The following is a 26,643-nucleotide window of genomic DNA, read 5'->3' as shown; positions in this document are numbered from 1 at the left end:
GTCAGGCCATTTCAAGAATGGAACTAGGTATCTGGGCAAACATGCATGTCTAGTTCAACACTGGCATCTCAATAGGGAGCAATGAATTTATCTGTATCTGGAATGAGTCACTATATACACAATTTCCACTACATACTGAAAGACATCTTAACAAGCGAATGAACAAACAAATCAGCTACCTCCATGAAGGACTGGTTTTAACTCCAGGAACCCATCGTTTCTGCATTAATCTTCAGATTTAAAAATAAAAATAAACGCCTCTTCAAAATATGCATTTAAATAATATTTTCTTATGAACTACGTATTTAAACGCACAATTTAGCACATTTAAACTGTTGAGAGAACCATGAAGTGTGAGATTTTGTGGCTAGCACAGCTCCAGTCTGTACAATGGCCTACGAGGTCATGGCCAGGTTATTTTCCTTAGGAATTTGCAGAGACTGAAATTCCTCAAGCAACCCTGCATCCAATGTACAAAATGTGTGTGTGTGTCGGGGGAGGGAGGTGGAAGTTGCAGGGGAGAAGGGCTTGTTAAACTCTTCTACTATTACATGGTCGCGTTAAGATCTCCCAGCTTATCCTCAGAAAAAAGCAGAAGATTCACTATATACACAATTTCCACTACATACTGAAAGTTGTCTAAACAAATGAGCAAACAAATCAGCTACCTCTAATGAAGGACTGGTTTAACTCTAGGAACTGCTAGGATTGCTTACAGTAGATACCCCAAATCCTATTCAATCACAGGCAGAAATTATGGCTGGTGCAATTGTACTTCAAATATTAAAGTGTCTCTGCTTCCAATAAATGTCATTCTTTTTTCACACTGCTTCCGTTAAAACACTAGAAACATAACTGTGGTTGGACAACTGCTATTTCTGCATGCAGTTGCATTGTCACTCTGCAAGCACAAGCAATGAGATTCGATGCTATTTCTCCAGAGCATGCAGAATCATAATCATAATCATCATCATAATAAAATTTTATTTTTATGCCGCCGAATGAACGGCCACTCTAGGCGGCGCACATAAATTAAAATAAGATACAGCATATAAATACAATATAAATACGACATATAAATACAGTCTTCAACTAATCAACCCACCCACATCTGTATGTTATATACAAACATTCGCTAGGGATCCTGTATGCCCGCTGAAATAGCCACGTCTTTAATCCTTGGCGAAAGCCTACCAAGGAGGGGGCATGGCGAAGATCATAAGGGAGAGAGTTCCATGGGATGATGTAAGTTATAGCCCCAGTCACTTCAGGAAAGCACCTGTTTGGCTTCCCACGTACGAGCACAGCCTTGGGTCTCCAGATGTTGTTGGACTACAACTTCTGTCAACCTCAGCCAGCTTAGCCAATGGCCAAGGAGGATGGGAGTTGTAGTCCAACAGCTTGTGGAGACCCAAGGCTGAAGAAGAGCGTTCTAGCAGTTGTATCTCTGAGAGAGTGCATGCAGACACACCTTGCCTCTGATGTGCATGCATTCACATGAACACTAAGGCATCATGCAGTGCCAGAAACCTCATTGTTTTAACACTCTCATATGCCTCCCTAAAAAGGGTCCCCTCCAGTATAGCTTTACATCATCATTCCTGCTACATTGAGAAAGTCCATCCATACAAAATCACAGGACAGAGAGAGAGATTGGAGCCAAATGCCATCTTGGTTTGACTGCCACTCACCTCTTGTGACATTTACATGAGCTAACATTCTGGCAAGAGATGGCTCACGGTTCTGGCTGACGCGCCAAAACAGTGGCATCTCAAACATGCCTTAAATGAAGCTCAATGTCCATGCTTATTCAGGCATCATGCAAATTTAATAGTAATTAGCCCATCCGCCCTATGGAGCAGCACAAGTCCATGCTCACAGATACACAGCTATACAGTAAGACTAAAAGGATAACCATGGCATTGCTTTCCATCAGGGCCAGCTTGTTGGATTTGTGAGCAAATCCCTTTGTAGGATGTCTTCTTCAGGAAAAAACAGGCATTTCCAATTCCTTTTTAAATATCAGCATTGCAGTAAAGGGGGTTGTATGTCAGGCATTTGAGCAGAAAAGTCACAATTACTGTACTTTAGAAACATAGTCTCATAGGATAGTAGAGTTGGAAGGGTCCTATAAGGGCACTGAGTCCAACCCCCTGCTCAGTGCAGGAATCTAACTTAAAGCATACCCAGCAGGTGGCTGTCCAGCTGCCTCTTGAATGCCTCCAGTGTTGGAGAGCCACCATCTCCCTAGGCAATTGGTTCTATAATTGTACTGCTCTAACAGAAATCTGTTCAGTTGAAATCTGGCTTCCTATAACTTGAGCCCATTATTCTGTGTCCTGCACTCTGGGATGATCGAAAAGAGATCCAGCCTTCCTCTGTGTGACACCTTTCATGTACTTGAAGAGTGCTATCGTATCTCCCTTCAGTCTTTTCTTCTCAAGACTAAACATGCCCAGTTCTTTCCGTCTCTCCTCACAGGGGTTTGTTTCCAGTCCCCTGATCATCTTTGTTGCCCTCTTCTGAACCTGTACCAGTCTTTCTGCATCCTTCTTAAAGTGGTGTGTCCAGAACTGGACACAGTACACAAGATGAGGCCTAACCAGTGCCGAGCAGAGGGGAACTAATACTTCACATGATTTGGAAGCTACACTTCTGTTAATGCAGCCTAAAATAGTGTTTGCCTTTTTTTGCAGCCACATCACACTGTTGGCTCATATTCAGCTTGTGATCAACAACAATCCCAAGATCCTTCTCGCATGTAGTATTGCTGAGCCAAGTATTCCCCATTTTACAACTCTGCATTTGGTTTCTTTTTCCTCGGTGTAGAACTTTGCACTTATCCCTGCTAAATTTCAATCTGTTGTTTTCAGCCCTGCCTATCAAGATCTCTTTGAATTTTTTCTGCCCTCCAGGGTATTAGCTATCGCTCCTAATTTTAGTGTATTTTGCCCACAAAGACTTGGACAGCTCCTGAAAGTTCCAACTAAAGCCCAGAGTGGATTCCACTGCACTGCTGACATGGAACCACCAGCCGCCAATGGCTTCAACTGTCATCATCCCTGACCATAACCTTTTGTTGTCTGGGGTTTATGGGAGTTGGAGTCCAATGATATCTGGAGAGCCCCACCCCTCAGATTAAACTGAGTATGATGACTCCTGGATTTTTTCCAGCTCGCTGGTGCCAGAGGTGGGGGAGAAGGCTCTGTTCATTCCCTCTCTTTTTTTTTTTTTTTTTTGCAACTGGGACACTGTTGTGCTGGAAAGTGGGTTAGAAAGGGGAGAGAAATGACTTGAAAATACTTCGAGCTAATGCATTTTTTGGGGAGGGAATATCTCGGCTTTTTGCTGAGCAGATGCAAATTGGGCAGAGATCACCCAATATTAGAAATAAGGAGGGATGAGCAAATCTGTTGATTTCAGTTTCTCATTTTTCCAGGCTTAAGTTCATTTCTCCACATTTCCGCACCAGTTCGCTTTTTTTAAAAAAAAAAGGGGGGAGAGGAGAAGTCCTCATGCAAATTCATCAGCGTTTAAGTGCAATTTTCTCCAAATATACATCAATTTCTATGCAATTTTGCCTAAGTTACACACATTTTTGCAAAGCAATTTCTCTAATTTAATGCATTTTTGTATGTTATGTACACTTATTATATGCCTTTTAATGCGCACTTTATGCTAGTCTATGCATTTTTATACACCTGACTTGGCTGGGGAACTGCGCTGCAAAATTTGGAGCAGTGCGGATTTCAAAGGAAGGCTGAGTATCAGTTCACTTGTTGCTTTGGAAAACGTGAATTAGGTAGGTTTTCCTTTAAATGCATCTTGAATCAAATTTCTCCCTCATCCTAGGTAATAACCCAGGGCATGATCTGTTTCTATAACACTGCTGAAGCGCAGGGGGCATGAACTTGGACTGGGAGCCACATGTCGTTATGCTCTAAAAAGAAGAACGGGATAGAACTATATGAAAAATGTAGAGGCCTAGATAAAGGGGTAGTAGCCAGACATCGCAGGTAGATTAATACCAGAATAAATACAGACTGGAGTTAAGAGCTTCTTGCATGGACAACAGATGCACGGCTATAAACATTCCGTCCAAACGTGAAATTCTTGTATGTGTTATACTCTAGTCTAAGCAAAGCCTCCAGCTCTTGCTTCTGCCTTCTCTATATATGGTGCATATTGCCTGTTTTGAGGATCCGAATGTCATAAGGAATTCTAAAGCAATCCCTCACTGCTACTTCAACCATGGAAGGAAATCCTCCTTGGAGAAAACGGTTTCATGAATGCTAGCAATATAGTGAATCTCATCTTCTTTTTCTTTCGTTCACATGGTGGGGTTTTTTCCTATCTAAAGAGATCAATCTAAGCATGTCTGAGGTGTGCGGGGTCCCCTTTGAACCAAATAGGTTGGTGTTTTGTATCTGCAAAACACAAGAGATGCGAGGTACAAGATGAAGAGCATGCAACACTGCAAATCTGAAATTGCTGTGTTAGGGTCATGGCAAGCCAGGAGCCATCCTCTTCTCTGGGCTTTTATAGAGCAACAACAACATCTTTATTTGCGGTCAAAGACCCGGAACAGAACATAAAATACAAGAAGGAAATAATAAAAATAGTAAAATAAATATTAAAAAACAAATAAGTATAAAAGACTAAACAGTCTATAGCTGACAGATAGGACATCAGGGCACAAAGTTAGCGCGTTTGAGTTGAGCTACATGGATAAATTTGGCCACCGATAGAGTGATATACCTATTTGAGCCATTCAGTAGTTGTTCCAACAGCCATTCAACGGGACTCTTTTATAGAGCTTTTATAATAGCTAAAGATGGTTTGTTAATGTGCATTGATGACTGCATGGCACGTGCTTGAGGACAAGGGTGGCTTTTGATGGCTGGTGGCTACTAGCTACTAGACCAGGGATGGGGAACCAGTGGCTCTCCAGTTGTAAGAATATTCCCATTGTCTCTAGCCTTTGGCCATGCTGCCTGCAATAGCTGGAGGGCGATAGGTTCTCCATCCCTCTTGGCTGTTGTGAGAACAGAAAGGTGGACTAGGTGGGCCTCTGACATGACACAGAAGAACTCTTCTTATCTTCTTACTAGACACCACATACCTGCCTTGGTAAGAGAGGGAGAAAACTATTTTTGCACTTGGAATATAGCAAGCCAATGAGATGGAGGCCAGCATTTTTGCAGCTGGCTAGCAATAAGAAGGCCTGGTGGCAGGGCTGCCACCAGGCTTGACTAAGTCCTTGGGCACCACATGCCCCAGGCCTGCAACACCATAAGACCAAATACCCCTGCCTGATACAGGCAATGCAGGTCTTCAATAAGCCCTCCTGCCCACCTTCCTATTGCATCAGCGCATCTGCATGCATGCACCATGTGTTCTGTGCACACATCTGCCATCAAGATGGCAGAGGAGGCGTTGGCCCCTTAGGGATGCTCCTGCTGCCATCTTGGGTGATGGAAGACCTGTTTGTGCTGATGCAACCGATAGATGAGGCAGGTAGGCTTATTAAGCCCAGTGCTGCCTGTATCATGGGTGGGGGTCCATGGGAGCTCTCACTTTGCAATCCATGGCAGAGTCGGGTCGCTGAGTCCTGCAACCCAATGCTGCTGCACCCAATGCTGCCATGGATCGCCGAGTGGGAGCTTCATCATCCTAACCTAAGAAGGAGCTCCTCAGGGGCCCCTGGCCAGGGCCCAACCTGGCCACCTGCTGGTGCCGACCCTGCTTGGAGGAGCATCTAAGGGTATGCTGTTTGCTCTTGGTGAAGTGATGCTGCTTTAAAGATTAGGACTGCCTGTGAAGTTGCCTGATTCATGCTCAGCCTGTATATCGGTAGGTAGATGTCACAAAAAACCAAGCAACGTCTCCATCGTGGCATTTCACTACCTCAGTAGTAGAGCACTTTCTTCACAATCAGAAGGTCCCAGGTTCAATCCCCAGCAGGGCTGGAAAAGACTCTGGTCTGAAACCCCAGTCAGTGTCAAAAATACTGAGCTAGATATACAAGGCAGATTTCTATGTTTCAGACGTTAGCCAACCCTTTAAAATGCATTAGGAACTTCTGCTGAGGGAAGCAGGGAGAATGAACAGTTGCACTGATGCTAATACCAAAGTGGAACATTGCCTTTCCCTTTACTCAAACAGAACTATACTTCAGCTACTCTGTGGTGCTTCAGGTCCCACCAGAATGAATGGGATGAGTTCATCAGGAGGAAAGCCAACATGTTGTTGCAGTTGGCATGTCAGATAAGGGGTGGGGGAGACCCAGGTTCAAATCCTAACCTGTAGCCATGAAGCTAAGCCTAACCTACCTCACAGGGATGTTGTGAAGATAAAATTAGACGAGGGTGTCACACACAATGAGATTTGAGTCCCTTTTGTTTTAGAGAGACTTAAGCCCAACTATTATTTTATTTATTTATTTTATTAAGCTTATATACCACCCGACTAGCAACAGCTCTCTGGGTGGTGAACATTAAAAATACAATAAAAATAACACAATACAGTATATCACAATACAAAACTGTACAAAAACTGTACAGTCTAAAATCAAAATATAATAATTTAGAATTAACAGGAATTAAACTGCCTCAGAGAAGAGAAAGGTTTTAACCTGGCGCCGAAAAGATGATAGTGTCGGCGCCAGGCGCACCTCCTCGGAAAGACCATTCCATAGTTCGGGGGCCACCACTGAGAAGGCCCTAGATCTTGTCACCACTCTCCGGGCTTCCCTATGAGTCGGAACCCGGAGGAGGGCCTTCGTAGTAGACCGTAGTGTACGGGCCGGTTCATATCGGGAGAGGCGTTCCGACAGATATCGTGGTCCCGCACCGTATAAGGCTTTACAGGTAAGTACCAACACTTTGAATCTGGCCCGGAAGCATATTGGAAGCCAGTGCAAACGGGCTAGCACAGGTGTTATATGCTCAGACCGCTTAGTTCTTGTTAGCAGTCTGGCCGCCGCATTTTGCACTAGCTGTAGCTTCCGAATCATCTTCAAAGGTAGCCCTACGTAAAGCGCATTGCAGTAGTCCAGACGCGAGGTTACCATAGCATGTACCACTGATGTGAGGTCCTCCTTACTCAGATAGGGATGTAGCTGGGCTACCAACCGAAGTTGGTAGAACGCATTCCGGGCCACCGAGGGTACATGAGCCTCAAGTGTGAGGGAAGAGTCTAAGATGACTCCCAGACTACGCACCTGTTCCTTTAGGGGGAATGTAACCCCATCCAGGACAGGGTATATATCCACCATGGGTGGGAATTTCGATTCAGTTCACATTTCAAGCCAAATCTTTCAAATTTGCACTTTCCGAAACAATATGAAAACTGAAACATAGCCATCCTTCGCAACTGATATTTTTTTTTCAAATTTTGCAGTTTGCCAACCAAACCAAACCAAGTTAGCCAACCAACCAATACTTACAAAAATGTATATATCAGGGGAAGCGTGCATAAAAATGTACATGTGAGTGAAAATAACATGTGGAAATGCATTCTATAATGAGAAATAGCTTGCAAAAATGTGTACATTAGTCAAAACTGCCTACAAAAATGTGTTTGTTAGGAGAAATTCACACTAAAATGCTGGAGAATTTTCATGAGGATTTTTTTTAAAAAATGCAATTTGCTGCAGAAATGGGGAGAACTGAATTTAAGATTGGAAACAAGAGAAATTGGGAGAACCAAAAGTGACAGATCGTTCCTTCCCTACTCCCAATATGTGTTGGTGTCATGTTATTAGTCCCCCCCCAGTGCTAGCTCACCGTTCTTGTGGGCTCCTGGTAGGAAGCTGTCAGTGGGGGCCTAAGCCTCTTAGGTGGGAGGATGGAATGTTAAAATTATGGGAAGCAAATTCCTTTTCCAGTTGCTTCTCCTTACATTGCGAAGATGGAGGGGGGCATAACACAGAGGAGGGGGAAGATGGGAGAAAGGTTTCAACTCTAGAGACTTGGCTGTCATGGCCTGGACCAGGTATCCTGAGATGCAGAGTCCTCCTACAACAGTATTTGTTTGTTTGTTTGTTTATTGCACCTGTATACCGCCCCATAGCCGAAGCTCTCTGGGTGGTTTACAACAATCAAAACATTAAACAGTAGTTCCAAGGAGGACACTGATCTACTCCCCAGTCTTTCCCTTGTGGATCTGCTTGGATCAGAGTCCACATCTTGTCCCCTGAACCCTGAGGAGACACCTCTGCCACCGGACTCTGGCAGCCAGACATCAGAGGATCAGGAAAGACACAAGGAGTATTCTCCATGCAAGTCCCTCTAGTGTAGTGGCCCAGGATAGGGAGGGGCTTCAAGGGGAGGGGCTTCGAGGAGAGGGAATCTGACTTTGAGGACTGGGGTGATGAGCAGAGGGGGGAGGGCTTGCAGCGTGCTCTGCCACCTGCGCACCCCAGGGAAGTGCAGAGCAAGCTATCAGAGACTATCAGGGAAGAGTCTAAGATGACTCCCAGACTACGCACCTGTTCCTTTAGGGGGAGTGTAACCCCATCCAGGACAGGGTATATATCCACCATCCGATCAGAGAAACCATCCACCAACAGCATCTCAGTCTTGTCAGGATTGAGTCTCGGTTTGTTAGTTCTCCTCCATTCCATTGTTGCAGCCAGGCAACGGCATCTGGATCAGGGTCTGGGAGCTTTAACTATTCATGCCAATTCTTTTCCCAGTAGCAAAGAAAAAAAAACTACCCAGGGGTTGTATCCAACTAAATTCTATTCAGAGTAGACCGACTGGAATTAATGGACCTAAGTTAGTCATGTGCATTAATTCCAATGGCTGTGAGTATGACTCACAATGGAGGCGGCCTCCAAAAATCCACTCTTGTTTTTTATTTGGAAGAATGCCTTCCAATTGTCCTTGACTTTGCTTCCATGGGGTGCCTCTGGGGGATTTTGCCTAAGAATCAAAGAAGCCAGTTCAGAAGACCAGGCTTGGATTACTCAGGCTGCCTGATGCTCAGGGCATGAATTTCCCTCAAAGAGCATAAAGGGACTTGATGTCATTTAAGGGCACAAAGGGTTGAAACAACATGTCTTGTATGATTTGGCTCAGGATGGAAGGTTCTTGCCCACGTTGGAGGGAATCAGGAGTGGATCATAAGGGAAGGATTATCTCTTCGAGTCACATCACAGCTTCCTTCAGGACCCTGGTTTGGTGCTTACATATTGGGACAAAAGCAATTTCACTCTGGGGGGAGGGAGTGGAGCCAGAACAGTGGCTAACTGGCCCTTGATGCAAGAGGTTCTGTGTGTATCTGTGGAGAGACTTTGGCAGCAGAGGGTAGGCGGGGGATGGGAGAATAACTTTGGGATGACAAGCATTGAGAAAAGAACATCAAGAAAGCCTGAGGGAGTTTGGGCTCTGATGCCAGAAATGTTCAGATCTGAAAGAAGAAAATTACACACAGTGGATCCCCTTTTTTTAGGATGAAACCTCTTTTGCACATTCCCTAGAAGAATTTTAATTATTCTGATTTTATGAGTATAGTTTTTAATTATCAGAAACAGTTTAATGCTATTTTAAATTAGAGTTCATTTTTTAATTATATCTGTCTATATTTATTTATTTATGTATTATATGCTTTTAACTTTGGTAGGTTTTAATTGTATCTGTTTTTTATCTGGAAGCCGCCGTGAGTTCCAATTTGGAAAAACGGCGGGGTATAAATAAAGTTAATAATAATAATATAGAACATTGGAAACTTCCTCGTACTGAGTCAGGCCATTGCGCCATCTAGCTCACTATTGTTTCACTAGGTTGTACCGAATGGTAGTCCTACTAAGAGCAGACTAGGGATGGAAAGATCTGTCAATTTCAGTTCTCTCAGTTTCTCATTTTTCCAATCTGAAATTCAATTTGCAATTTTTTAAAAAAATCCTCAGGAAAATTCTCCAGCATTTCAGTGCAAATTTCTCCAAATAAACATTTTTTTTTGCAATTTTGACTAGTACACATGTTTTCGCAAGCCATTTCTCATCATATAATGCATTTCTGCATGTTAATTTCACTCATCTATTCTTTTGTATGCACACTTTCGCCTAACATATGCATTCTTGTCAATATGGTTTGGTTGGCAAACTTGCACTGCAAAATTTAAATAAGCATGGACTTTGAAAGATGGTTGTGTCTTGGTTCTCTCAGAAAATGTGAATTTAATAGATCCGGCTTGAACTGAATCAAAATTCTGACCTGTCCCTAGAGCAGACCCACTGAAATTAATGGATATGAATAATTTGCTGAACTACAAGTCCCATCATCCCTGGCAACATGCCATGCTCGCCGGGGATGGGAGCTGTAGTTAGCAACATCTGGAGGGCCAAACCTGCCTTAGCATGTAGAAAGCTGCCTTATACCACTGGCACATCTAGCTCATTATTCTGTACACCAGAAGTGGCTTTCCAGGGGTTCAGGCAGGAGCTTCTCCCAGCCCTACCTATATACACTGTGGTTGAACCTGGGGCCTTTTCTGCTCAAACCATGTGCTCTTCCAGTGAGCTACAGCTCCTCCCCTTAGAAGGGGAATCTGGAATTCCCCCCTTAGAATCTGGACCTTCTTCATCTGGAAGAGGACAAATAAAATTGAGGAAGATGACAGCTGCCTACCATCTCTCTCCACAAAAGGCCTTTAGGTAGCTTGGGTGTGGTTATAACAGCCCACACATTGCCTTTCTTCCATGGCTACAGACCTTTGGTATGCTCCCAATAATTTCTTTCACGTGGACTGGCTTCAGTTATTTATAGCATCTACGTTTGTAGAGTGTTGACTCAATAGCTGGTTAAAAAACCCGTCTGCCTTGAGAAATCCAGATGATGCATATCCAGGATTTCAGAAGAAAGCCACTTCCCTTCCTTGTGGTTTCTAAACACCCAACTATTGAGAGGTTGTAGAGTACAGTGTATGTGCTAATTTGGGGGAAATCTGCATTTCACGGACCTGGGTTCTAGAAACCAGATGGGACTGGTGTGTGTCTGTGTGCAAAGTCCCAGATGGTGCTAATCAGCTGTCCATGCCAGTTCATCCCCCACAACATCAAAAGACCCCATTTTTTATTGCTGAAACATAAAAGAAATAAGGGGGATTTCAGTAACATCCTAATCTGAATGTCAATGAATGTCTTGTAAATGTGTACAGAGGGAAACTTTGATCTTTCTTCTTCCTCTCCAGCCAGCCAGACCGCCAAAACTGGAGCTAAGGTCTTGGGGTGGGTGAGGGAAACACATTTTTGGATGGCTCTTTCCTAGCGAGGAGCTGTTCTTATCATAGGTAGACTGCAACCTTCATTCAGATGTGAGCTTGTTCCTGTGAGGGTTTCTCTCCTGGTGAATGGGCTGCCCCAGATCTGTCCCTAACCTCTCCCAAGTCAAACTTGAAGACCATTTAAGTAAGTGGCAACTTGCATCAGTGTGCAAGTAACTATGTGTTACTCTGGTTCCACCCTTATCTAAAGAGAAATGCTATATGGCTGATCTTTAGGGTCAAAGCACATTTACTAGTCATGTTTCTGCTCACTGGAACTTGAGAAATATTAAATTGATGCAAATGTTGACTGAAAGAAGAAAAAAGGCGGGGGCTGAAAGCAGGAAACATGTGGCTCGGACTGTCTGAGCCCGTATGTATGCCGCCTTGGGTTCCTTGATGAAAGAAAGAAGACAAAACACAATCAAGCAAAACGTGTCACATACCTGTAGAGCCAGTCACAGTTGCTGGCTTGCTTTTGTGCCTGCCTTTCTCGGCTACAAGGCTGATGGTGTGCTCTATTCCGGCATCTAACGACCGCAGAATGTGAGACGTACTATCTGCAGGAATCTCTATCTCATCCTTTTGCCCTGATGGGGTTGTGTAAGTAAGGCGATAGCGGTCAATTTTGGCCAGGGGTCGTTTCCAGCGCAAGGTAAGAGTTGTTTCAGTAGGATCAGTGACTTCCAAGTCCTTAGGACGATCCAAATCTGGGTGCGAGAAGAAATAAGAGAATCAGAGAGTTATAGGGGGACTTTTTAGGCCATGTAGCTCAATTGGTTTAACAAGATACCATTTAATGAACCATTGCATTTATGTAGACCTAGAACAATATAATCTGTTGATCATGCTCTCTGTGCTGTATGTAACATGTATAATGAGTGTAGAGGGAGAGGTTGATTCTCTTTCTGATTAAGAGTGCTCCCTGGAAAATCTCCTGAAGATTCAGTTCTGTTTTCCTTAGGGGCATTTCTTCCAATATTACTGAGAGGGTTGCAACCAAGTAGATGTCTTCCTGGACATTACTTCTTTAACAGAAACTTTGGTACCAGAGGTAGGAATAACAGGGAAATAATAGGGATAGGTTCCTACACCCGCTCACAGATGGTGGGGGCACCTTCAACAAGGGCTTTAGAGGATGCCCGCCCAGCACCCACCCCCTCCCCTTCCTTCCCCCTCCCCTCCTTCCCCTCCTCTGAATTGTATTGGACCCTTCCCTCCCCAGCCCTCAGAGATAGCGAGAGATCTCTTTAATGCAATGCAAATACATAGGTTTCTCAGTGTCACCCTAGAAAAGCAAAGGCTTATCAGTTTACTGAGAGCAAAGCAAAGGCACAGGCTGGTCAGTTTCACCTTAAAGCAAAGGCACAGGATGGTCAGTTTCACCTTAAAGCAAAGGCACAGGATGGTCAGTTTCACCTTAAAGCAAAGGCACAGGCTTGAAGGTTTATCCATAGCAAAGCAAGGCTGATCATTTTCACCTTTAAAAAAGTCTTCCTTAAACGGAGCTTTGTTCCTGGAGGATTTGTTAACTGAAGTATTATTCTTTGTGTGTGTGTGTTTGATTTAAAGAGCTGACTGTTTCAGTCATTCATTCATTTAGGCCAATCTTCTCCCCAGTACAGGAAATCTAGAGCTAAGACATGTCTAAGGGATTGCTGCCAGCTTCTGCTTGAAGACTACAAGTGAGGGAGATCCCCATCACCCCTCTAGGTCATCCACTCTATTGTCCTAGTGATCTAACAGAAGTTCCTTCTCATGTTCAGCTGAAACCACACATTAGATCTCATCCTGCCTTCAATGCCACCCTGGTCTCCTTCTGAGAGGGCGGGCGGGATATAAATCAAATAATAAATAAATAAATAAATAAATAAAAGCAGAAATCAAGTCTTTGTCCTATTTAACATATCAGCCCCTTGGGTATTTGAAGAGCGCTATCATTCTTCTAAAATCTTTGTATCCCCTGTGGCAAGATTGCAGAACTTCATGCCCAGGGGCGGGGCAGGGAAATGAGTTCCTCCAGGACTCTCTGTCTAGCCCTTGGGACTGGGACTCACCCCATGCCACACCCATTCCTGGCCTTGCTTGACCTCCTCCTTAAGTGTTTTTCTTGGGCTAGAGCATGTCCTTGAACTCTGATCATGCCTCTTGATTCCCTGGAGGGAGGATAAAAAGGGGAGTGCGGATGTGTATAGAAACTGCTAGGGATGGAAGGATCTGTCAATTTCAGTTATCTCAGTTTCTCATTCTTCCAATCTTAAATTCAGTTCTCTACGTTTCTGCAGCAACTTGCAATTTTTTTATATAAAAAAATCCTCATGAAAATTCATCAGCATTTTAGCATGAATTTCTCCTAATAAACATATCTTTTTGCATGCCGTTTTGACTAATGACACATTTTGCAAGCAGTTTTTCCTAATATAATGCATTTTTGTATGTTACGGGATCATAGAACAGTAGAGTTGGAAGGGGCCTATAAGGCCATCGAATCCAACCCCCTGCTCAATGCAGGAATCCAAATATAATTTCCCCTACTATATTGATTTGTATGTGCCCTTTCCTACACGCATCATTGTGAACATTGGTTGGTTGGAGAACTTCATTGCAAAATTCAGAGAAGCGTGAATTTCAAAGGATGGTTGTCTTCTGGTTCTCATATGGTTTCAGATAGTGTGAATTTGATTGATTTGCCTTTAAATGCAAACTGAATCAAATTTCTCCCCCATCCCTATAAACTATCTTGCTGTACAAAGGTAGAATATATTTTCATTGCTCTACCCACTTTTGCCTCTGGCCCCGCCCATCACTGGCACATGGCCCTTGGAAGGTTGCCCAGAAGGAATGTGGTCCTTGGGCTGAAAATTTTTCCCCATCCCTGCCCTATAGAGAAGATGGTGCTGAAGAAACATGCTCTCTGCTAACCTCAGGCAGATCCTGTTGCCTGGCTCCCACCTGTATGCACCATTTGGGATACATTGGATACAGTGATGAGCGGATGGATGCCTGCAGTTCAGACCTGGCTCATTGGCTATCGCTGGTTGGCCACCACTAAAAAGGAACCTTTTAGCCCAAGCCAAGATCCTCTTTAGAGCTGGCTTCAAGAGGGAGGGAAATCAGCCAGAAATGAATGCCCTACCCACATACCAGCTGCCTGCCTTCCCTTTCAGCTCCAGGAGGAACAGAGACGCCAGTTAGAAATTTGCTGATATAGGGGGAAACGGCACAGTGAGCTCCAAATGCATATGGTTTGATGTATGAGAGAGCCTAGCAATCTCTCTCTGCAATTTTGACATTGTAGATATTTCCATAGTACACTGGCACGAGATTTCTTCCATTTTAAAAAAAAAAAAAACAGGTTTTCTGGTTTGGTTGGCTTCTGCGAGCTTTGCACTCTGCAAACACCTCTTAAGAATGCATTAAAAAGTCAGTCATTGGTGAAAGCATGCAGAATATTCTGAATGTTCATTAGCCTGGTGCCCAAAATAATACAGCACTTCTTGTGTGAGTATGCAGTGTATCTAATGGAAACACTGGTCTGGTTCACATGAAACACTAAGCCAATTCATTGCTTTGTGTGAACAAGCAAACACATGAGCTCCCACAGAGGAGATTGTGGATGCTCTGCTCCTCCCTGGCCATGTTATTGCTGTCCTGTGCTGACCTAAGCCATGGTTTGGCTTATTGTTCAAATCTTAGGTCATGGTTTAACTCTCCCTGGACACACCATGAGCTGTAATAAAGGTTTGTCCTATGGTTTACAGCTTGTGTTTTTCTGGGAGAGCTAAAACAGAAGGCCAGGTTCAGATGATGCATTAAGCTGAACTACAGCTTAATATGATCCAGTATTTATATCAGGCCTAGCCAGTCCAAAGGCTTCATATGGCTAACCAATCTTAGGGGCTAGTTTTATCTGCTGCTATTGTTTTCTGTGCCTGAAGAGGGCACTAAAACCAGGCTACACCCGTGCACATGCACTCACGCACATGTGTGCTCTCTCTCACACACAGGATAGTGTCTATAAGATTCCTGGTTTAAGCCCTGGAGCCCTTGGCAGGAACCTCATTTCCTGTTACAATAAAGATGAGACTTTTCCCTTACCAGTTCCAGCATTAATGGTAGAAGGAGCACTCTCTTTGTCCTGCTTCACAGCTGTCACTCCAATGCCATATTCTGTTCCTGGCCTGAGACCTAAAGTAGTAATCATCACCATCCCTTTATTCATGCTGTTCTTTGATTAAAGAAATTTCAATCATATGTGCTGCAATCAATTAATTAATAGCTTAAACCTGCATACATTTTTCATAGGAATAAAACCATAGTTCTGAAGATTAAAAAGCAGGATTCTTTCTTTTTAGATTATACATAACATGTTTTGCAGCATGTCACCTCAAAAAGGGTATTGATTAATTGGGCCCCAAACAGTTATTTATGTTTAATCAAAATAATTACAACAGTTATGAATGGCACTGCATGATAGGATTTGTAGTCTTAATAAGAATGCAGTTCCCATTCGAGGTTATGGGACTTGTATAGATGTTTGAGTCAAGAGTAACTTCCCTACCTTGCATGAGAGCCATACCTGTGAGTGTTGCTTTGGTTGTGTCTTGGTGGCTTCTGGGCACTGTGACTTCAGCATGATCTCCACCAGAAATGGGGGCATACTTGATTCTATAAGCTTCAGGCGTTGCTTGGCTGTTCTTCCACTCCAGGGTGATAGTGGTGTCTGTCTGAGACAGGCGCTTCAGATTTCTTGGAGCATCCAGCTCTGGACAGACGAAGAAGGAAGTTGGTTAACTTTCCCTATTAACAAAGGTTGGGTATGGCAGAACCTGAAGGTTTTGGGCTTAACACATTTTAGGTTATCTTGTCCATTAGCAATGGACAAACTCACTGGCAGCTGGTGCCCATTGGAACTGGTAGGGCGGAGAGCAGAGAGACCAACAATAGACGGAACCAGAGCCAACTAATTCTAGTTTTGACCCTAACCTCCTCCTTGATGAGTTCTACAAAGAGAAAGGATGAAACTGACAGGCAGCTCCATCTCTGAAATGGATGTAAGTAAGAAAGCAGACTGAGGGCAGACTAAGGTTAGTGGTGCAATGCCCCACTTGCCCTAATGGACCAGAGCCTCCACCGGGCAAACTCTGTTCAGAACTGGTTTGGCAGTTATGAGCTGTCTCTTCACAATAATAATAATAATAATAATAATAATTTAATTTGTGGGTCGCCTATCTGGCCAATGGCCACTCTAGGCGACGTACAATTTAACAACAATACATTACATCATAATAAAATACATCATAAAATACAATATAACAATAAAACAATAAAACAGTTCCAGTACAGAGTAGTAGGCTATTGGTCGTAAAAATTTAACCCTCCCCGTACTTTACTTTTGATATAAGTGAGTTAGCAGAAGTGGGCAACCTGTAGCCCTCCAAACATTACTAGACAACAGCCCCACGAACCCTGACAATTGGCCATGCTGGCTGGAGCAGAAGGGAGCTGTGGTCCAGCAACACCTGCAGACCCACAGTTTCCCCATCCCTTTGTTAGAGCAAAGGTTTTTAGACTGCATTTCAGGGAGCCTTGGTGTTCCTCAGAAGTTTCTCAGGAGGTTTCTCAATGTGAAGGTGAGTAACAGCAAACCAATTTCCCTGAAACCCCTGTTCAGCACTCCAGCAAAGTGTGGCCACAAAGGTACGCTGGGTGAGTTCTAGTATGCATTTGCAGTTCATGGGGGCAACGGTGCTGCTCAACAGACTTAACCAGTACACTGAATGTGCACCCTGGAATGCTCTATAATGTTCTGCAGTGCACCATAGTCCCATAGCAGACGTTTGTTGGCAGAAAGAAAGAAAGAAAGAAAGAAAGAAAGAAAGAAAGAAAGAAAGAAAGAAAGAAAGAAAGAAAGAAAGAAAGAAAGAAAGAAAGAAAGAAAGGCAGGCAGGCAGGCAGGCAGGCAGGCAGGAAGGAAGGAAGGAAAAGAAAGAAAGCTCTCTGACTGTAGGTGGCAAAGAGCTGAAGGAGGAAGTTGGAAGACAGACACTCTTTCCCACTTCCTCTTTCAGCTCTTTGTGCTCTTCAAAGCTCAGATGAATTCTACTGGATCCAACTTTTACCCAGATTATTTGGCAAAGCAAAGTGTGTTTGTGTGCAAACGTTCCTGAAGATTTAAAATGCTGTGGGTTGAAGCACAGTAGAATCTGCCCTGAGCTTACAGAGCTGAAGGGCAGCACATGCTGGTCTCTGCCATAAGCCAGGGGACCAGGGCCTACTGGGAGGCTATGCTCCCTGTCTTCCAGGAACAACATCATGGCAAGGGGGACACCACCCTGGCCCCTTCCATTGGCCAAAGAAAGAGCTGCTGCAGAGGGGCATTTGCTTGGCCAGAAAGAAGACTCTGTTCCAACTGTCTGTTGGCCTAGGATTGCAGAAGAAAGCATGGGGAAAGGATAATCCATCAGCCAAAGGAACAAGAGCCACCAGCTGCTGTTTATGCAAAAACTCCAGCAAGAGAAGATCAGACCAGCACCAACTTCATATAAATACTTGTAGCTCACCACATTGCTTTGACTATGATGACCTGATCTTCCTCCTTTACCTTCCCCCTTCCTCTTCCTTGTCTAGACATGTTAGTTTGTAAGCCTGATGGCAAGCCCCCCCCCCCTCTCAATTGATGTGAGCTACTTTGGGAGACAATAATTGTCTGAAAAGCAGGTTTAAAATATAGTAAATCTGAGGTTGCCAGCCTTTCAATGACCATGGGCACATTTGGATCTTTTAGCAAGCTTTACAGATATCCCCCGATCATCCCTCTCCCTCTCCCCCAGATCACCCCCTCAACAGAGAGAAAGAGAAAGTACACACATAAACCCACTTTACTTTCCCAAGCAATCTGGGTAAAAGCTGTTTCCAGTAGAGTTCATTTGAGTCTTGGAAAGCACACAGAGGTCAAAAAGGAAGTGGGAAAGTGTGTCTCTCTTCCAACTTGCTCCTTCAGCTCTACGTACTTTTCAAGGGATGAAATAAAAGGTAAATTCCTCATCACTGCATGACCAAAAGGGCAGTGAGTGAGAGGTGACTCAGAGGGTTTCCAGGCACCAGCACAAGATCTCAAGGGCACCACTGTAGCCATGGGTGCTATGCTGGCAACCCCTGTATGGAAAAAGAAAGGGGGGGAAAGAACATAGCCACTGTGTTCACTTCTTACCTGTGACAAAGGTTTCTGTCACAGGGTCGCTCTCCATGTCCCCACGTCGGGACACTAGTGTCACCTCATATTCGGTGTGTGGCTTCAGATTCCCAATGGAGTACTGATTTTCATCCTCTGAGAGGTCAATGGATGTTCGGTCCCCTGGGGCATCCTTCGGCCCAAACTTCAGCTCAATACCATCAATCTCAGCCAATGGTTTAAACCATGTGATCAGCGCTGTGGTGTCTGTAACATCTTTTGCCTCAATATGGCTGGGGGCATCAAGCCCTGTTGAAGAAGGAAAGGTATGAAGAAGGAATTTGAAATATTTGAATACCACAAAACTCCATCACCTGTAGGCATTTTGAAGGGTGTTAAGATAATGTTGATCAGATTACAAAAATTCTCGGGCAAGGATATGTGTGTGTGCAGGGTCCATACATCTTAACCTCAAACCAGTCTTCATTTCCACTTAATTAATCAAGCATCAATCAATTAGCCAACCTTTTGCCAAGGTGATTGCTAAGCAGTTGACAAGGATAAAACCAATTACAAGCACGCACACACAAATAATTTACCAATTTTCCTTACCTTTATCAATAAAGTTTAATAAAAGTGTGTAACACAATGTCAAATGGACAAAATGCTTTTCACAAACAGCACTTTGAGCTGCATCCAATATTAGTAAGGGAAGACCCATTGAAATAATCAACATGACTAATGGAGGCCCATTTATTTCAATGGGCTTGCTCTAACTTACATGGGATACAAGACAATGTTCTATCTGTAAAATAGAAGGAGGAGAATTAAGAAAAACAACTAATGAATGAACATAGCCCTGGTATTTATAGTCACTCTTTAAAAAAAGGCTTCACTTGGTGAGAAGTCTCTGGGTGACTGTAGCAGCTATCGGATCTGACAGCTGCTACAGGCACATGCAGAGTGCTCCCTTTATAACCCTTTCTCAGTGCCACGGCCTGTTCACTAACACTCTAGTGACATCCAGATTCTTCTAGGAGGATCAGAGTGGGATGCAGCAAAATGAAAGTGGCTTTCGTGTTTTTCCTTGCTGCTGTAAGAATCCAGACACAGCAGGAGAGTGACCCAACAGAAGTAGTAAGACATACCTCAGTTTTTCAGTGGATGGGTGTACATCCTTTACATTTCTACTGCAATCTTCCTTCTTCCATCCAAACTAGTGGATAGTAGCATTGCAGTAGTCCAGACGCAAGGTTACCATAGCATGTACCACTGATGTGAGGTCCTCCTTACTCAGATAGGGATGTAGCTGGGCTACCAACCGAAGTTGGTAGAACGCATTCCGGGCCACCGAGGGTACATGAGCCTCAAGTGTGAGGGAAGAGTCTAAGATGACTCCCAGACTACGCACCTGTTCCTTTAGGGGGAATGTAACCCCATCCAGGACAGGGTATATATCCACCATCCGGATGGGTGGGAATTTCGATTCAGTTCACATTTCAAGCCAAATCTTTCAAATTTGCACTTTCCGAAACAATATGAAAACTGAAACATAGCCATCCTTCGAAACTGATATTTTTTTTTCAAATTTTGCAGTTTGCCAACCAAACCAAACCAAGTTAGCCAACCAACCAATACTTACAAAAATGTATATATCAGGGGAAGCGTGCATAAAAATGTACATGTGAGTGAAAATAACATGTGGAAATGCATTCTATAATGAGAAATAGCTTGCAAAAATGTGTACATTAGTCAAAACTGCCTACAAAAATGTGTTTGTTAGGAGAAATTCACACTAAAATGCTGGAGAATTTTCATGAGGATTTTTTTTAAAAAATGCAATTTGCTGCAGAAATGGGGAGAACTGAATTTAAGATTGGAAACAAGAGAAATTGGGAGAACCAAAAGTGACAGATCGTTCCTTCCCTACTCCCAATATGTGTTGGTGTCATGTTATTAGTCCCCCCCCAGTGCTAGCTCACCGTTCTTGTGGGCTCCTGGTAGGAAGCTGTCAGTGGGGGCCTAAGCCTCTTAGGTGGGAGGATGGAATGTTAAAATTGTGAGAAGCAAATTCCTTTTCCAGTTGCTTCTCCTTACATTGTGAAGATGGAGGGGGGCATAACACAGAGGAGGGGGAAGACGGGAGAAAGGTTTCAACTCTAGTGACTTGGCTGTCATGGCCTGGACCAGGTATCCTGAGATGCAGAGTCCTCCTACAACAGTATTTGTTTGTTTGTTTGTTTATTGCACCTGTATACCGCCCCATAGCCGAAGCTCTCTGGGTGGTTTACAACAATCAAAACATTAAACAGTAGTTCCAAGGAGGACACCGATCTACTCCCCAGTCTTTCCCTTGTGGATCTGCTTGGATCAGAGTCCACATCTTGTCCCCTGAACCCTGAGGAGACACCTCTGCCACCGGACTCTGGCAGCCAGACATCAGAGGATCAGAAAAGACACAAGGAGTATTTTCCATGCAAGTCCCTCTAGTCTAGTGGCCCAGGATGGGGAGGGGCTTCGAGGGGAGGGGCTTTGAGGAGAGGGACTCTGACTTTGAGGACTGGGGTGATGAGCAGAGGGGGGAGGGCTTGCAGCGTGCTCTGCCACCTGCGCACCCCAGGGAAGTGCAGAGCAAGCTATCAGAGACTGCTTCTATAGACACACACCCCTCGCCTGCACCCGAGGCGCTGCCTTGCCAACTTACTGATCCCCATACGGGTGCCCAGATGCTTCTTATGCCTGAACAGCCCCCATCATTTAGAGGGGGAAGGCAAGGTCCAGTCCCCTTCACCCAGTTCCTGGCAGCTTCAGAGGCACAAAGAGTAATGTTCGGAGTTAAGGAGGAGCCATTGTTTATGCGCAAAAGAGAAGCCTACTTAAGTGGGCGCTGAGGAGGGGGGAGTTGCTAAGTCAACATCTGTGGCTGCAAAGACAAGCTTAGTCAGTGTTAGAAAGGGAATTAGTTCCTAGAAAGCATAGCTAGGCGAATGAGTTGAAAAGCTTGTGAGATAACTGTAACCTTAATAAAAAGAGAAAAACTCACAGAACAGAGTGTGTGCCTGGATTTCTTGGCTTTGGCCAGGACATCTAGTTTGAAACTCTACCACGCAAAAGAAGCCAATGAGTGCAGGAAAAAGCACAGGGCCTTTAAGTGGCCAAATGATCACAGATGACAAAAGGCAGAAGTGCTCGATTCCTACTTTGGCTCAGTCTTCTCCCAAAAGACAGTCTATGACCCTCAACATGAAGTTGAAGGGGGAGGATTGCAGGTTCAGATTGATAGACAAATGGTCAAGGAACACCTAATTACTTTGAATGAGTTCAAATCTGCAAGGCCTGATGAACTGTGTCCTAGAGCAATGAAGGAACTGGCTGAAGAACTCTCAGAACCACTGTCTATGAGCTTTGCGAAATCATGGAGAACTGGTGAAGTGCCGGGTGACTGGAGGAAGGCTAATGTTGTCTGTGTCTTCAGTAAATGTCTCCCAGGCATTTTAGTGTGTGTTTTTAAATTGTTTTTTAAAAATGTGTTTTAAAATTTGTATATTTGTATATTTGTTTTTAATGTTTTTAATTGTTGTAAACTGCCCAGAGAGCTTTGGCTATAGGGCGGTGTACAAATGTAATAAATAATAATAATAATAATAATAATAATAATAATAATAATAATAATAATAATAATAAATGAAGCATAGATGAGGCACTCCAGGGTCAGGCTTCTCATCCTGACTACCTAGCCCAGACTATAAAAGCCCCGCCAGTTCCTTTGGAACACTGCTGAAACAACGTGCTTCTTCTGCCTCAGCTGTAGGATTGCAACTGTTGTCCTGAGTAGGGATGGAAAGATCTATCCATTTTGCTTGTCTCAATTTCTCATTTTTCCAACATTAAATTCAGTTCTCCATAATTCTGCAGCAATTTGTATTTTTTTAAAAAAAAATCCTCATGAAAATACTCCTGCATTTTAGTGCAAATTTCTCATAATAAACACTTTTTTGTAAGCAGTTTGCCTAATGAACATGTTTTTCCAAGCCATTTCTCATCATATAATGATGTTTGCATACTATTGTTCACTCTTATATTCCTTTTTATGCACTAATATAAAATGTGCATAAATATATGCATTTTTGTAAACATTACCCCTTAACACATGAATTTTTGTAAACATTGGTTGGTTGGTGAATTGCATTGCAAAATTCAAATTAGTGCTAATTTCAAAGGATGTCTGTGTTTTGGTTCTCATGCTGTTTCGGCAAGTGCAAAATTTAAGAGATCCGGCTTGATATGAGAACTGAATCAAAATCCTTGCCCATCGCTAGTCCTGAATCACCTTGCCTTGCTTTCTGTTCTATTCTGGAATCCCTGTCCAAATACTAGCTTCCATCTTGCTTGGGTCATTACCTTTCCTTGTTGGTAATATCGCAACAAATGAAGACATAGGCACTCTGTGAGCACCTCCTGCTTCTGCTAGCCACATGTGGAGAACTGGGACTTTTTGAGTGATAGTTACTTGCTACTTACGTGTAGTTATGACTCTAGAGAGGCCAGGTCCTCTGGTTTGATTCTTCACAACGTAAAGAGACACGTTATATTGTTGTCCTGGTGCCAGGCCTGGTTGCAGATAGGACGTTTGAGGCTTTTTCAGGCTGCTCCTGATTCCACCATTGTCTTCCTCTTTCTGCAAGGCAAAGGTCAAACCATTGGAATCTGAAGATGCAAGAAATGTAACCAGGACCTTTCACATCGCAAGGGACACCTCATAGCTTGAATCTTTCCTTACCAAGCTGTGGAAAACAATCTCCCACCCACTGAATGGAATGTCCAGGGGATCCCACTCCACTTCCACTGATGTCTCTTTAACAGATTTGAACTTCAAGCCATCTGGAGCGGGCAAATCTGGAAAACAGAAGCAGAAAGCAAGTGAATGATGTGTGGTTTCAGATTCAAACAGTATTAATTCAAATAATATGGTGAAACCCCGCCCCCAACAGCCATTATGTGTTGAAACACTAGCTCTGAGTCAAGAAGCTGAAATAATAATAATAATAAAATTTAATTTTTGTGTCGCCTATCTGGCCGAAGCCACTCTAGGTGACGTACACATTAAAATTCAATAAAATACAATACAAAATAAAATACAATGTAGTCAAGAATGATCATTTTAAAATAGCGGTAGTATAAGACAATGTAGGGCAATCAATAAACAATTAACACTCATAAAAAATTAGCCCACCCCGGAGGTCCCGAAGGCCTGTCCAAAGAGCCAAGTTTTTAAGGCTCGGCAAAATGCATCTAGGGAAATGCCTAGTAGTGGGCATGAAATCTGCCTCGCTGGAAATAAGCCAACAAATCTATTTTATACCAACTGTCAGAAAAGCATAGTATTTATGCCTGAATCAAAAGAGCCCCTCTAGCTATTTTGCAAACTGCTTCCCTTACAATTTTTTTTTCGGGGTGGGGGCAGCTCTGAACAAAGTGTTTGCTCAGTTACCGCCACTGGCAATATTCTCTCCTCCCTCTGCTCCTTGGCACATTTCGTCCCTTTGCCTACATGGTGTGACTCCAGAGTAAGGGCAGCGCCATCACTCATTTGTGGCTTTGGGACAAATACCAAATCAGAGTTAGAAGGCTCAATCAAAGTGGGGAGGAGGGAAAAAGAATAGAACATGTTCCTATCCCTTGTGGTTGAGGATGTGATTACTACATCCACTGATGAAGAAGATCATAATTATGTTGCTATTTCACCCAATGTATTTTCCCCAAGATTATCTGAGAAAGCCTGGGGGAAATGGATATGATTTGTCTTTTGTTCTGAGAAAGCATGGAAAGCCCACACCTTGGGGAACTTGTGTCCCTCTCTCCTAGCCATTCTTTCACACACTTTCCAAGAAAACCTCCCCTTGTTAAGAAGGGGGAGGATTGGTTGCATAGAGGGAGTGTTGCAGACTGGAGGAGTCTTAGATTCTTGGCTCATACTGAGATTTTTCACCAGCCAGCCCTTCCTGCCGGTCCATGTCCTTTCCCAAGCAACCTTACTCTTGGAGGGAGGGAATTCCAGCAGTCGGAATGGTTTGAAGGTGACTGGAGAGCCCTTGTAGGGATCTTCCTTAAGGTGTTGATATACATGAATATATTTTCATGCCAGGGTGCATAGGATTTGTTGTTTCCTCTGCCTCCCACCCAATTAATTGAGTTCAGAAGCAGAGGAAACCACAAAGTTTCCTCTGCCCTGGCAAGATATGATGCTCTTAAGCAGAGGCGGCTGGTCCAACAGGGCAAATGTGTCAGTCCCCCACCAACCCAATTTGCCATCAGCCAGTCCACATCTGTCTGTCTTCTTGCTCAAAGTGCAGTCCAGAGAGATGACCCCATCCATCAGCTTCTCCTTCCTCAGTCTTAGTTTTGCCCTTGTAGAACTCAGCAGGATGGGCTCTTTCTGTAACTGACTCTGACTCCATTTACTGATGGCCTCCCTGCCTTCTGCCTGACCAGTCCGAACGGGCACCAGCTCCTAAGCATATTTTGGAACATCCAGGCCTAAAGATGAGGCTTATCCAGAGTTTGCTTTCCCCAGCAAGCCTTCCACATTGTTAGTTCTCCATCTTCACAAATGTATGTTTGTTTGGAAGGCATCATAGACAGGCAGGGAGATCCGGCTGGTGCAAAATTCAATGTGAGCCATGCCCAAACAGTGGTGGCAGGTGTCCATAGGGCATAAAGCAGGAGTCCAAGGGTAGGTGGCGCCAGAGCCAATGACAAGTGCAACTACAGCCAATGATAGGCAGAGCCAACTTATTCTAATTTTGGCTCCATTCTCCTCCCTGCTGAATTCTACAAGGGCAACCTCCTGAGATCAAAGAGAAGGAAGCTGACAGCAAGTGTCACCCTCTGGACTGGTTGTAAGAAAGAAGGCAGGCAGGTGGGGGCTGGATGAAGGCAAACTGAGGTTGGCGGAACAGCACACCATTCGCCTTCATGGACCAGCCTCCACTGCCAAATAACAGAAATGGTTTGGACGTGGTTCCTATTGGGGAAAGAATTTCTGAACCAGGGACAGGGGGAGTCAGTTCCCAAGCTGCCCCAGCTAGCTCAATTATGTCTGTGCTCAGCCTCATGATGACACAGAACCTAACAGGAGTGCGTCCGTGTTCTCCAGCTTGATTTGACAGAAATTTTGCACAGGTATTTTGTAGGCAAACAAGTTAGCTGAAAAGCTGCGCTGAGCTTTAATGTACTCACAAGTCGCTACCCGAGCACTAATCGGGATGCTCTTCTTATTCTTCAGGATGGCAAAGACGCGGATGAAGTATTCCACACCAGGCTCCAGCTCCCGGATGGTGGCTGACGTATGGTTTCCAGGCACTCGGAACTCAAAAACTAAGCCACCAATGCCAGTAGGAGTGTAGGTGATGAGGTACTCAGTCACCTCATTTTCATTCTTCCATTCCAAGTTGACAGTTTTATCTGTCACATCTATAACCATCAGATCTTTTGGTGGAGATACTAAAAAAGGATTGAAAATAGATAGTCACCTACTATGGCAGAGAATCAAAGGGTGCACATTTGTAAAACTGAGACTCAACGATGCCTAGGATTGGGAGGGAAAATTGGTTTTGTTGGTATTTTAAGGAGAAACTACCTAATTTGCACTTCTCAGGCCAATATCCAAACTGAAACCCAGCTATCCATCAAAATTTGCACTTGTCTGAAATTTGTAATGCCATTCTCCTAACAAACAATAGGTACAAGAATACATTTAATTAGGAGAGTATACGTAAAATGCACATATTAGTGAAAACAACATACAAAAATGCATTGTATTAGGGGTATTTAAAAATGTGTATATTAGACAAAACTGCACACACGATGTGTTCATTACGAGAAACAGGACCTTTTAGAATGATTTTGCTGAACCTGTGATAACTCACATATTTTCTCTCACCACCAACAACCCACATACCAATGAAAAGCTTTATGTACAGCATTGAGATGGTTGTCTGTTAAAGCAACCACTTATGTATCTATCATGTGGCATCTTACGGATGAGTTCGATGGTGAGGTCTTCCCTGTGTGGGTTGGGACTGGAGCTTTGGATTGGCTCATGAGGATTTCCAGTCCTCATGATTGAAATGTAGGAGATTAAGGAGGAGGAGAGGAGGAGGAGGAGAAGTAACTGAGAGGTTAAGCAGTAAAGTAATTCT

The 26,643-nt window shown here is 43.8% G+C and overlaps 1 protein-coding gene across 5 annotated transcripts in view; it reads right to left on the bottom strand.

The window, feature by feature from the left end:
- TNC (tenascin C) overlaps positions 1–26,643 on the bottom strand; it is a 122,350-nt gene that overhangs the window by 46,497 nt on the left and 49,210 nt on the right. For all 5 annotated transcript variants that reach the window (XM_061603957.1, XM_061603961.1, XM_061603962.1 and 2 more), the window contains exons 4-10: positions 25,682–25,945; positions 23,223–23,338; positions 22,964–23,120; positions 18,482–18,751; positions 15,848–16,033; positions 15,367–15,456; positions 11,715–11,978 (exon numbers count right to left, since the gene is read on the bottom strand). In XM_061603957.1, coding sequence (XP_061459941.1) covers positions 11,715–11,978; positions 15,367–15,456; positions 15,848–16,033; positions 18,482–18,751; positions 22,964–23,120; positions 23,223–23,338; positions 25,682–25,945 — 1,347 coding nt within the window. The remainder of the gene's footprint in view (positions 1–11,714; positions 11,979–15,366; positions 15,457–15,847; positions 16,034–18,481; positions 18,752–22,963; positions 23,121–23,222; positions 23,339–25,681; positions 25,946–26,643) is intronic.

The sequence above is a fragment of the Rhineura floridana genome, chromosome 20 (assembly GCF_030035675.1).
Source record: "Rhineura floridana isolate rRhiFlo1 chromosome 20, rRhiFlo1.hap2, whole genome shotgun sequence".
NCBI lineage: Eukaryota > Metazoa > Chordata > Lepidosauria > Squamata > Rhineuridae > Rhineura > Rhineura floridana.
The sequence above is the reverse complement of the archived record's forward strand: the minus strand, read 5'-3'. Positions and strand labels throughout refer to the sequence as shown.